At 38.4% G+C, this 13,644-nt stretch overlaps 1 protein-coding gene across 5 annotated transcripts in view; it reads left to right on the top strand.

Moving 5' to 3' along the window:
- CPS1 (carbamoyl-phosphate synthase 1) overlaps positions 1–13,644 on the top strand; it is a 201,153-nt gene that overhangs the window by 176,990 nt on the left and 10,519 nt on the right. For all 5 annotated transcript variants that reach the window (XM_014344058.4, XM_003806965.5, XM_014344059.5 and 2 more), the window contains 5 exons: positions 1,562–1,669; positions 3,647–3,736; positions 5,533–5,703; positions 8,179–8,253; positions 13,245–13,343. In XM_014344058.4, the coding sequence (XP_014199544.1) occupies positions 1,562–1,669; positions 3,647–3,736; positions 5,533–5,703; positions 8,179–8,253; positions 13,245–13,343 (543 nt within the window). The remainder of the gene's footprint in view (positions 1–1,561; positions 1,670–3,646; positions 3,737–5,532; positions 5,704–8,178; positions 8,254–13,244; positions 13,344–13,644) is intronic.

Genomic DNA, 13,644 nt, shown 5'->3' on the forward strand with positions numbered 1-13,644 from the left:
CACCCTCCAAGTCAGATATTTTCTTTACAGCATCCCTGGAAGGTGGTCATCTGTTTTCTTTTAAACACTTTGGTGATACAAAGCTCAACACATTGTAAGATTATATATTGTGGTCACTTTTTTTTGACATCTCAGGTATTCTTTATCTTGAACTAAGGTCTGTTTCCTTGGAAGTCTTATCCCTGATTTTCTGAGTTTCAGAGCAAAAACTTAATCTATTTCCTTTTCAACATCTTAAGTATTTGAAGGTTGAGATATAAAATAAGAGGAACGTGATACCTATATATGGAAGTGGAGAATGTAAGACTGGCCTAGAGACATTTGTACTTTTTCAAATACTGTACTGGTAAAATAATGCTGGTTTGTTGGCTTTATTTGGCTCTAGGTTGCCAGCATATGTGCTTTCCCTAAGGTTTTCTCAGATATCAACTATTGCACATCGTCCTGTACTCCCTCTTTTGGAAATGTTCCAGGTTATTCACATAGTTTTTAAACTGCCATGTTAAGAAATGGACATAGAACTGCAGGTTGCTGAGCTCAGCGGGGTGGGGTGCCTGAGCTCAGTGGGGTGAATGCCTCCCCTTTTCCAGACACTTCACCAAAAAATGAGCTCTTATTATTTTATAAATAAGCTCTTGTAAAAAATGAGCTCTTACTTATATGTGGTCTGTTTTATCCTTACAAACATTCTATGAGCAGGTACCACTGTTATTCTTATCTTATCAGAAACCAAGACTAAGTAAGTAAAGCACTTTGCCCAGGTCACAGAACAGAAGGATGGAAACTCAAATGTCACTGTTTTAAGACGTTTCTAAATCTGATAAGCAAATCTCTTATGTAATTTATTTAAGTCTTTTATACCCACCCAATTATTCTCCCTTACTCTCAGCTTCATCATTTCCCAAGGACACACATATTATTAACATATAGGTTATAGTGATTGAGACCACAGACTTCGGAATCTGACAGATAATATTCAAAATCCTAACTCAGTCACATACCAGTCACATGAACCTGGGTTATTTATTATTACATTACTTTTATTTCCTTACTTCTAAAAAAGGACTAGAATATTTTTCCTTTCGACTCCTTCCTCTTTCAAACTTCCATTTAATGATCTCTTGATGAGATCTTTGAGACTTATTTTTGGTCCACCTAAGTTATACCATTTACCTAGATAGATATTGAGCTCTCCCACCTTCTTTTCTTTCCCAGTGCCTAAAAGATAAAGATATTTTAAGTGCTTTTCAAATGCTTTAGTTTCCTATCCTGTTCTTAAAAGTCAACATGAATTGGTTTAGTTTTACTCTTTTCCTATTACTTATACCCATGCTAATCAGTGGATGAGGGAGGTAGGCTCTCAGCCACTCTTAGCTGCCTCTACAGGAAATCTGTTACTGCACAGAGAGGCAGCATTTTCTACTGCTCTCATCAGGAATGTAGCAAGGGAACTAGTTAGTGCTCAGTGCATCTGTTAGGACCAAAGGGGAGGATGAGGGAGTAGCTTCCTTGAAGGAGGTACCTGAAAACTTTTTCTAAAATCCTTTTTTTTTTTGGCCAGGTTATCTCTCATGCCATCTCCGAACATGTTGAAGATGCAGGTGTCCACTCGGGAGATGCCACTCTGATGCTGCCCACACAAACCATCAGCCAAGGGGCCATTGAAAAGGTCATCATTTATAAATAAAAGTGGAAGGGAAAAGGCAACACTCAGAAAAAAACACCTAAGTTTTTTTTTTTTTTTTTTTTTAAAGCTAGGTAGCAATGTAAGATATGCTGCAGGTTAAATTTAATGATGAGGCTAACTTCCTTGCTCTGAGTCACCTGGGTATTCTAAAGATAACAATTTTCTTCACTGTCTTTTTGAGCCCCTTTGGTTGTATGCGAGTACAGGGGCTCTCAAACTTGAATGTGCATCACAGACACCTGGAGAGCTTGTTAAACACATTGCTGGACTCCATCCCCCAGTTTCTGATTTCATATTTCTGGATCGGGCTCCAGAATTTGCGTTTTTCACAAGCCCTAAGGTGATGCTATTGCTGCTAGTCTGGGGATGGCAGTTAGAGAACTGCTGCTCCTGGGGATTCTAATGTTTCAGGGCCACACACAGGTGAGCGGCATCTGAAGCAATGCTTCTCAGTTAGGAGTGGTGAAACAGGTGTGGACCAGTCACTTGAGAACTTTCTGGAATCTATGCTTTCCCTTCTCACCCTTGACTTCACCTCCAAACAGCACTTTCTGATATCTCTTTTGAGCTCCGAGAGCCAGCCGTATAAAGAACTTAACAAAAATAATGACTCTGCCTTAGTACTCAATATGCACTGCTAGGTGTACATTTAGAACCTATCATCTTTTTTTTTTTTTTTTTTTTTGGAGACGGAGTCTCGCTCTTTCACCCGGGTGGGACTGCAGTGGCGCGATCTCGGCTCACTGCAAGCTCCGCCTTCCGGGTTCACGCCATTCTCCTGCCTCAGCCTCCCGAGTAGCTGGGACTACAGGCACCCGCCACTGCGCCCAGCTAATGTTTTGTATTTTTAGTAGAGACGGGGTTTCACCGTGTTAGCCAGGATGGTCTCGATCTCCTGACATCGTGATCCGCCCGCCTCGGCCTCCCAAAGTGCTGGGATTACAGGCGTGAGCCACCGCGCCCAGCCGAACCTATCATCTTAAATAACCTTTGAGGAGGTCCCATTAGTCTTTAGGTATATTAGATCAGGCTCAGGCTCAGCTCTTTTTAGTGAGCTTTTCCAGTGACCCTGCCATCAGAATTCAGGCAGACCTGTCTCTCTGGTTGTACATTGGGCTGGATTCTGAAGGTCTTTGTTCTAGAAGGTAGAGGTAGCAGGATACTTTGTAATAGCAGAAGCATTAAAGAAAAAAAGTCCTTGGATCTCAGATGTACTTCAGTTTCTCATGTCAGGATAAGTGATCCTCAGAACTCAGGATTTTCCAAATCTCTCAGAGCTCAATGTGTCATAGACTCTACTTCGTTTTATACCCAATTACATTGCTGAACCACTCTTGTGAGCATAATGAGTGAGGAGCTCTTGCTCTTTGTAATCAATGCCCCCTCTTGGTATAGGGACATTCTGGCTCTGGTTGAATACAGGGATTCCTGTATGTGACATGCAGGGCTTCCCTGCAGGGAAACACTGTTTCCTTCTGAACATAATATCTAACCTTGTAGAGTCCAGGGCAACAGAAAAGCAACATAAAAGAAATCTCTCTGGTTTCTTTGCAGCACCATGTAATTTCAGGGCCTGTACCTCCCAGCAGGTAGGTCATTACATTGATATAGAGGTTGGACTGCAGTTTCTGGTGCTAAGGCAACTAGACTGAAAGGATTTCATTTAACCCTCAATGTAAAACCAGGTTATATAATTGTAGGTAGATAGGGGAATTTGGCAGAGAGATAATCGTGTACAATTATTTGTTCTTTTCCTATTATTTTGTGTGTATTTATTGCATATTATTTTGTTAATAGAAGCCTAATAGTGCCCTCCATTATAATTATTAATGTAGATATATAGCTGTCTGTGAAGAGAAATTAAAGACATCCAAATTTAAGGTACTGTGCCTTTTAGAAAGTTTTCAAAAACTAAGATATGCTCTTTAGCACACTATACGATTATGCTTTTTAATTCAGGTGAAGGATGCTACCCGGAAGATTGCAAAGGCTTTTGCCATCTCTGGTCCATTCAACGTCCAATTTCTTGTCAAAGGAAATGATGTCTTGGTAAGAAATGCCAAGGTGCCTGAGAGGACACCACCACTGTGTTACATCATGTTGGTTTGCATCTCTCTGGTAATCTTCTCTGTGAACACCAGACAAAGAGCAACTGAGACCCCTGGATCTGTTTGTGTCTGAGTGTGGAATGATGCATAGCATATAATGTCTACCTTATTTGAAGGCCCAGGCTATTGGTGGCACTGATAAGTCAGTTACAGCTTTGTAAAGCATACTGATCCACTGGGAAGGTCACTGTATGCCACCTACAGTATAGTAAAGATGGATACGGTGAGACAGACTATCATAAATAAATGGAATGTGTAGAGTAGTCATAAATTCTGTGTACTGAAATTCTGCTTTACTCCTTACCCAGAGACGATACCATTTGCAAAAATGATAAATGAACTAGATTAGTCCTAATTAATTTAGTCTACTTAGTTTAACTAATCGGTAACTGCCTTAGTCTGTTTTGTGTTGCTATAACAGAATACTTGAGTCTGGGTAACTTGTAGAGAAAAGGGGTTTACTTGGCATATGATTCTGGTGGCTAGATAGTCTAAGATTGGAAAGCTGCATCTGGTAAGGGTCTCAGGCTGCTTCCATTCATGGTGGAGAGTGGCAAGGGAGTGGGCAGGTGCAGAGGAATCAGATGGTGAGAGAGAAAGTAGGGGAGAGAAACTGAAGAAACCAGACTTTTTAACAGCCCACTGTTGTGGGAATTAATTTATTCCTACCAGACTCTGATTATCCTTTTTAATTTAGGTGAAGGATGCTACCCCAACAGGATAGCATTAATTTATTCATGAAAAATCCACCCCTCAGACCCAAACACCTCCCACTAGTCTCCAGCTTCCATCATGGCCACACTGGGGACCAAATTTCAACATGAGTTTTGATGGGGACAAACCACATCCAGACCATAGTAGTAACCAGCATTGATTTACCTCCTACTCGCAGTCATATGGTGGCTGCAAAAATGTATTAAGCAAGCCTCTGTTCTCAAAAAATATTGTAATTTAGTGAAGGTTGGGAAGAAGGTAAATTTGTAGAAAACTATAAAGTAGAGTATCACAGTTGCTAGAGGGGATGTACAAATAAAATGGTATTGGAATTATAGAGCAGAGAGAACGTATTTGCCAGTGTGTGTGCATGAGCATGTATTTGAGCATCCTATGCTTGGTTAGGGGTAGATCATAAAAGACTTCAAGGTAGATTTTGTATTGTGAACTGGATCTCGCAAAATGGTTGGAATTTTGACAAGTTAACGATGGTAGAGAGATTATTACACATAGATAGAACATCATCTGTAAAGGTGAGAAAAGAGCATATTTGGAGACAGTAAATAGTTCAGTTGAGTGAGATGATTTTACTGAGTAAAATGGGTGAACTGGGAAAGTAAGATTGAGGCCAGGAGGGTAGTATAAGATAAAGATAGTGAGGTCTCCAATGAAGCAAGAGGACAGAACGCCTTCAGGGACTAGACTTTAATCTGAAGCCAGTGGACATCCAGTGAAGGTTTTCAGGAGGGGTATGGCATTATTTGAGCTCTGCATTAAACTAAACCTGTCAGCAGTGCATGGGAATGCAATTTGGAAAAAGGCATGAAAGAAAGTTAGAGTTCAAAGATACTGACTGAAAGTATCAGGAAAAATCCAAGCAGTAAGGAGAAAAGAGACAAGATTAGCAAAACAAGAGCTGGTCCCCAGTTAATAACAGCTGGAAACCAGTGGTAGAGAGAATATTAATATTGTTGTTACTGGCTCTCAAAGTCCTCTTTCTCATTTTGAATTTTATCTCTTCAGGTGATTGAGTGTAACTTGAGAGCTTCTCGATCCTTCCCCTTTGTTTCCAAGACTCTTGGGGTTGACTTCATTGATGTGGCCACCAAGGTGATGATTGGAGAGAATGTTGATGAGAAACCTCTTCCAACATTGGACCATCCCATAATTCCTGCTGACTATGTTGCAATTAAGGTAACATTTTCAAAAATTTATTAGTCATTTTATGAGTTCTAGTGAAATTAAAAGAACAATTTGTCATCAAAAATCTTGTTACTTTTAAAACCTTCTAACTAAAGGGTTGGACTAGGGATTTGCATTTCCTTTCAATAATGTACTGCAGTTGTACTATAGGCAACTTTATGTGAACTATTGTACATTTCAAAAAAAATTTTTAAAACTATCTAGAATTGTATAACTTCAAAACCAATTAGCTGAGTGAATTATAAGCTTTTTGTGCAGCTGACACATGATGGTGCTAGTTTAGCTGGTAAATAGAAATCCAAGACACACCTTGTTAGGATAAAGCTTGAATTGTGCCAACTCTTACATGACTTTTGTAAAAAGGGTTAGCCTGTGGGGTTGATTAAATTCCTACCACATTGACCACCTTTGCTTAGTATATATTTTCTTCAGTGGCATGATTTTTCCATTTGAAAAATTGAGACAGCTGTTGCTGTATATGGTGCTGTGAGGTTGTTGAAATTGATGACACCTTTATAAAGAGTGACCAGGAAAATTTAAAGTTTGTTCACTGATTTCCAATACATATGTATATTTTAAATAATACCTTAATAATAAAGCCACTGTGATCTCCTAGCTGCATCAGTATGATGGTGCACAGAATTATGACCTTTAACTACTTGGCTGGACAGGCATGAGGATTAGTGATATATAAACGTATTTGAATTACGTAGATGAAGAGCACAATGAAATTAATATATTTATGTAACATTAATATTGATATATTTATGTAAAATTGACAAATTTCTGATGTTTTCAAAAGGTTTCCGTTCCTATATGTACTAGTGACTTCAACCATAATTGTGTTACAGCTCAGACTTGGACTTTTGACTTTTATGATGGGAGCTTTAAGTTGAAGTTGTGAATTAAAAATCTTGTTTAAGCTGATAATGTAGGATGCCTTGAATTTTATAGTGCATTGAGATGGAATGTGACTTTTTATGTTGGGAGGAGAGGTGGCATTTTATTCATGGAGACTGTGACAAACATATATTGTTAAATCTTTTAGTAGAAAAATAGAGAAATTTTTTTTGAGACCAACAAGTAGTAGCCACTGAAAAATATTTTTTTTCACTGGAGATTCTATATATGGATTTTAAGTTCATGTTTCTTTATTCATAGTTATAGGAGTATGCTTATTTCTTTTAGTAAATTGATATATGAATTTTTAACTAAAAATAATATTGATGGATAGATATGCTTTTTTTTTTTTTTTTTTTTTTTTTTGAGATGGAGTCTTGCTCTGTCACCCTGGCTGGAGTGCAGTGCCATGATCTCAGCTCACTGCAACCTCTGCCTTCTGGGTTCAAGCGATTCTCCCCCTCAGCCCCCCAAGTAGCCCCCAAGTAGCTGGGATTATAAGCACATGCCACCACGCCCAGCTAATTTTTGTATTTTTAGTAGAGATGGGGTTTTGCCATGTTGGCAAAGTTGGTCTTAAACTCCTGACCTCAGGTGATCCACCTGCCTCGGCCTCCCAAAGTGCTGGGATTACAGGTAGATATGCATTTTTTAAATGCACTGTATCTTCTAGCTTACTCATTCCCTAGTTAGCTTTGTATATAAATCTTAGTTTTTTTCAAATTACTTAGTAATTGTCAATCTTAATAGCCCTAGTGAGGCTAATGGGTATCAACAGATGGGGAAATAGGGAAGCTGAAATGCAGAAATATGTAACTTGACCAAGATGATCCAGTGAAATGACTCCCAAGCTAGAATTCCCATCATAATTTAGATTGGGTGCCAGAATCAATGGAGCAATTGATAAAATTCCTCCATGTACCAGATAAGTGGACATATAGCAAGAAACAAGAACTTAGTTTTTCATGAATTGCATCAGTAAAATAAATGAAAAGGAGGCACTCCTATACTCTAGTTCATATGAAAGTTCTGCACAAAGGTGTTTCCAAGCAGAATGTTTTTCAAAGCTTATAAGAGGTGTCAACAACAGTTTAATGTCTCAGAAGCTGGCTTACAGACAGCCATTTCTGGCAAGGTGGCTTGTTGCAAGTTCAAATGATCAGAACAAGAAGAGGAATGTTTCCAAAGCCTATCAAAGAGAAAAAATGTGTTTGAACTCTGTCTGGAGAGACCAATGCCCAGTGGACTTTGAAATCATTCCAATAGGAATATGCATGGGCCAGATTAGAAACACTGGTCCAGACTGGTCTCAGGGGCCCTATTTACAGAATTAATTTGTGATTATTTAACCTAAAGTTTTGGCCAAGAGCTCAAGAAATTCTTGGAATGGAGTTTTAAAGCCATCTTTCAAGTCGGATGCTTGGACCCAAGAGATTTTTTACATGTCTACTGTAGCCTAAGTGAACTCTGTGAGAGATGATTTGCTAATATATTTATCCTCTCTTATTCATTTTCTACTTTTCCCTCACATAATTTTTCTCCCTGTTTTTTTTTTTTTTCCAACAGGCTCCCATGTTTTCCTGGCCCCGGTTGAGGGATGCTGACCCCATTCTGAGATGTGAGATGGCTTCCACTGGAGAGGTAACTAGTTAATAATCCATGGAAGCTTTCATTAAATCTACTTTGAAATCTATGGTTTTATGATTTGAATACAGTAAAATAAAGGGAATAAAAACATCTGCTATCAGAGTAAGACTCAAAGAGCTTATGAATTTTGAATTTAAAAAATATTTTACTTCTATTTTGAATAGGGTCTAAATTCTTATTTATATTTTAACATGGGAATATAATACACGTGTTACTAATTCATTTTCACATGAGAACATCTTCCAGGTATTTATCTAGACATCCAAGTAAATATCTTCTGTGTCTTACTTTTTATTTAAAGGTTCTCGGGTCTCTCTGTAACAGCACTTCATTCCCTGCCTTGCTGCCATGAAATTAGATCATTTGATTTTTACTAGTAATATGGAGAATGACAGCATTATAAAGATCATAGACCTAAACATTGTGGAATCTGCAGATACATGCAAAATTTTAGGACTACTTTTAACCTCCTGGGGATTATCTAAAAACTATAATGGAATCGGCCACTGGATGTCCCTCTTCACTTGTGTTGGGGCTGTGTCAGCTGAAGGTTTCTTTAGGATTGTGAAATGTGTTTCTTGTAAAGAGCTGTCAGATTCTAGAAAGTTCTCTCCATGTCAGTGTCAGGACATTTTATGAATCACCTAGCCCTTGACAGACTTACTAGATACAACCTTCAGATTCTCATCAGTGCACATCCGAGTGGCAATATCAGACTGTGAGCCATCATTGTTTCCTCTTGGTATTAAGGAAAACCTAAAAGGATAAAATACTTAATTGCAACAAAGTACGTGATGTTTTATATGGTTGCCTGGTTACAAGCAAGATCTGTGATGAGAAGCCAAGTGAGACAAGAAGGCAGGCAGTCAGGAATAAATGGCTGTCCTGTTTGTATTTGGACTCTTAGAAAGGGGACTCTTTGCCTCTTTGTTGCTTCTTTTAATTTAAGGGCAAAAAAAACCTTACTTTTAAATGAAGGCGCTATGTACGTTTCATCTCCAGTCGGTTTAAGGAGACAGTCTTCAGGTTCTTCTTGATCCCATGGTCGCTACTACTAGTAATGCTGATTTTAGATGGCCCAGGGTTCAGATCAGAGAGAGATCTATTTTCCCTCATACTGTTTTATTTTTCTTTCCTCCTTTTCTTTTTGAAACGGAGTTTTGCTCGCTCTTGTTGCCCAGGCTGGAGTGCAATGGCATGATCTCAGCTCATTGCAACCTCCACCTCCTGGGTTCAAGCGATTCTCCTGCCTCAACCTCCTGAGTAGCTGGGATTACAAGCATGCACCACCACGCCCGGCTAATTTTGTATTTTTAGTAGAGACGGTGTTTCTCCATGTGAGTCAGGCTGGTCTCGAACTCCTGACCTCAGGTGATCCGCCCGCTACAGACATGAGCCACCGCACCCGGCCCATGCTGTTTTCTTTAGCATGGCAAATTTGTTTTCAGTGCTTATGTTCATTCTGCATCCATACATATGTTATGGGAGTTATTGAAATATAAAAATAAGAAAGAATGAGAAATTCAGCTCCCCTTTGTTATATCTGTTTCTCAAATATAAAGAGAATTTTTCTTCCATTATTTGAAAGAGTCGTTAATTCCAAGTGTCATACAGTATAATATTACGAGGTCTGTTTTATTACTGACATCAGAATTCTAGCTTAGTAAAATCTTAATTATGCTTCAAAGAGACATTTTCAGTGTCCAAATGGCTTGTTGTAGGATTAAATAAACATTCAGCTACTGATACAAGTAAGGGGCATTTTATGTTCCTAGTGGTAAAGTGGGGATATTAGTCCTAATCTTTAATGGCACATTTAACTACTTTCTATGGTTCTGTAGAAAATTTTTAAAACCTCGTCTGTGTTGTTGCATCTGCACTATGATAGGATTACCCAATTCTTTTCAATAGAATTTGAGACTCATTAACTTAGGTTGACCTTATTTAAGTTAGTTGCCCAGTACTTGACTGAGTAAAATGTTCACTGTGGAGAGAAAAGCAGCAACCACATGTACTGGTGACCAGCTGAAGGTTATAGTCATAAGAACTTTTCTTGCACAGAAATTGTAATTTGCTTAAGAAATGAATTTAGCCATCAGTGGTTTTTTTTTCTTTTTTTTCTTTTTTTCTTTTTTCTTTTTTTATTATTATTATACTTTAAGTTTTAGGGTACATGTGCACAATGTGCAGGTTAGTTACATATGTATACATGTGCCATGCTGATGTGCTGCAGCCATTAACTCATCATTTAGCATTAGGTATATCTCCTAATGCTATCCCTCCCCACTCCCCCCACCCCACAACAGGCCCCAGAGTGTGATGTTCTCCTTCCTGTGTCCATGTGTTCCCATTGTTCAGTTCCCACCTATGAGTGAGAACATGCGGTGTTTGGTTTTTTGTCCTTGCGATAGTTTACTGAGAATGACGATTTCTAATTTCATCCATGTCCCTACAAAGGACATGAACTCATCATTTTTTATGGCTGCATAGTATTCCATGGTGTATATGTGCCACATTTTCTTAATCCAGTCTATCATTGTTGGACAATTGGGTTGGTTCCAAGTCTTTGCTATTGTGAATAGTGCCACAATAAACATACGTGTGCATGTGTCTTTATAGCAGCATGATTTATAATCCTTTAGGTATATACCCAGTAATGGGATGGCTGGGTCAAATGGTATTTCTAGTTCTAGATCCCTGAGGAATCGCCACACTGACTTCCACAATGGTTGAACTAGTTTACAGTCCCACCAACAGTGTCAAAGTGTTCCTATTTCTCCACATCCTCTCCAGCACCTGTTGTTTCCTGACTTTTTAATGATTGCCATTCTAACTGGTGTGAGATGGTATCTCATTGTGGTTTAGATTTGCATTTCTCTGATGGCCAGTGATGATGAGCATTTTTTCATGTGTCTTTTGGCTGCATAAATGTCTTCTTTTGAGAAGTGTCTGTTCATGTCCTTTGCTCACTTTTTGATGGGGTTGTTTGTTTTTTTCTTGTAAATGTGTTTGAGTTCATTGTAGATTCTGGATATTAGCCCTTTGTCAGATGAGTAGGTTGTGAAAATTTTCTCCCATTTTGTAGGTTGCCTGTTCACTCTGATGGTAGTTTCTTTTGCTGTGCAGAAGCTCTTTAGTTTAATTAGATCCCATTTGTCAATTTTGGCTTTTGTTGCCATTGCTTTTGGTGTTTTGGACATGAAGTCCTTGCCCATGCCTATGTCCTGAATGGTAATGCCTAGGTTTTCTTCTAGGGTTTTTATGGTTTTAGGTCTAACGTTTAAGTCTTTAATCCATCTTGAATTGATTTTTGTATAAGGTGTAAGGAAGGGATCCAGTTGCAGCTTTCTACGTATGGTTAGCCAGTTTTTCCAGCACCATTTATTAAATAGGGAATCCTTTCCCCATTGCTTGTTTTTCTCAGGTTTGTCAAAGATCAGATAGTTGTAGATATGCGGCGTTATTTCTGAGGGCTCTGTTCCGTTCTATTGATCTATATCTCTGTTTTGGTACCAGTACCATGCTGTTTTGGTTACTGTAGCCTTGTAGTGTAGTTTGAAGTCAGGTAGCGTGATGCCTCCAGCTTCGTTCTTTTGACTTAGGATTGACTTGGCAATGAGGGCTCTTTTTTGGTTCCATATGAACTTTAAAGTAGTTTTTTCCAATTCTGTGAAGAAAATCACTGGTAGCTTGATGGGGATGGCATTGAATCTATAAATTACCTTGGGCAGTATGGCCATTTTCACAATATTGATTCTTCCTACCCATGAGCATGGAATGTTCTTCCATTTGCTTGTATCCTCTTTTATTTCATTGAGCTGTGGTTTGTAGTTCTCCTTGAAGAGGTCCTTCATGTCCCTTGTAAGTTGGATTCCTAAGTATTTTATTCTCTTTGAAGCAATTGTGAATGGGAGTTCCCTCATGATTTGGCTCTCTGTTTGTCTGTTATTGGTGTATAAGAATGCTTGTGATTTTTGTACATTGATTTTGTATCCTGAGACTTTGCTGAAGTTGCTTATCAGCTTAAGGAGATTTTGGGCTGAGACAGTGGGGTTTTCTAGATATACAATCATGTCGTCTGCAAACAGGGACAATTTGACTTCCTCTTTTCCTAATTGAATACTCTTTATTTCCTTCTCCTGCCTAATTGCCCTGTATTTACTCTAATGGTGGTTCTGTACCTGTGCCAAATGATGATATACATGGCAGAATTGACTCCTATCAGGTTCAAATATACCACTTGTTCTATAATTATATTGGCTATTTGACTTGTAGTTATATTGTAGCACAATTACCGTAAACCTAAATGGAACTCCTGTATACTCTAACATTACTATATATGTTAGTTTGTTTGGAATTGTTTTTTCCCCATATGGCTGTGGTATTCAGGACTAGTAGCAGGATATTTTGTTTCACTTTATGAAAATGATGTTTTTAAAAATCAGGTTCCTTTGAGGTTTTCATGGAGTTATTAAATTTCTCAGAAGGCTGTCTCATAAGCTCTATGAAATGACTCCAAACCAATTCAGCAGTTATGCATTTCTGCTACTGACCGGTAAATTCATGCACGGCTGCATAGTATATATGACACATACTGTTATTTAAACAGTAAGTCATATTAACATTCGGAAACTTACCACATTATGGACCAGAAGCTGTGATTTGTATCCAAATAACTCTCAGTAGAATCCAGTTATGTTGCTCCATTGAGTGTTGTTGGATAGAAAAAGAATTGCTTATTCATTCATTATGCTTAATTAAAAACATAAGATACATCTGCCCTGGCCAGCCTTTTAATCCCTGGATTCAGATTGCATGGGCTTTGGGCAACATTAATAAAATCTACAGAAGGAGTCTATGAGTAAAGTACTTTCCATTTGTGCGTGCGTGTGTGTGTGTGTGTGTATTTTAATTTTAATTTTTGGTAGGAGTGGTTGACTATTCTTTGCATCCTCTATTTTAATTTTTTATTTATTTCTAAACAGGTGGCTTGCTTTGGTGAAGGTATTCATACAGCCTTCCTAAAGGCAATGCTTTCCACAGGATTTAAGATACCCCAGAAAGGCATCCTGATAGGCATCCAGGTAAGTGGTTTGTGGCTGTGTGCTTGCACATGGTCATACATGGTGAGTGGGGAGGGGCAGGGTAGAATGTTAATTGTGGTATAGAGGAAGGGAGATTTGTTTTACGTTTCCATTTATGGCAACTTCCAGGAAGAAGGGACATTTGTTCTCTATTTGCTTCCTGATTTTGCCTTCTGTTGTATCAGCCCATGCAAAAATAAAATACAGACAGAAAGAAAATGTTTCTAGTGAAGGGATATTTGTTCTAAATGGGATGCAGGGTACTTTAAAAAATGAATCTCTTATTCTTTGGTTTTGTCTT

This window comes from Pan paniscus, chromosome 13 (genome assembly GCF_029289425.2).
Source record: "Pan paniscus chromosome 13, NHGRI_mPanPan1-v2.0_pri, whole genome shotgun sequence".
NCBI lineage: Eukaryota > Metazoa > Chordata > Mammalia > Primates > Hominidae > Pan > Pan paniscus.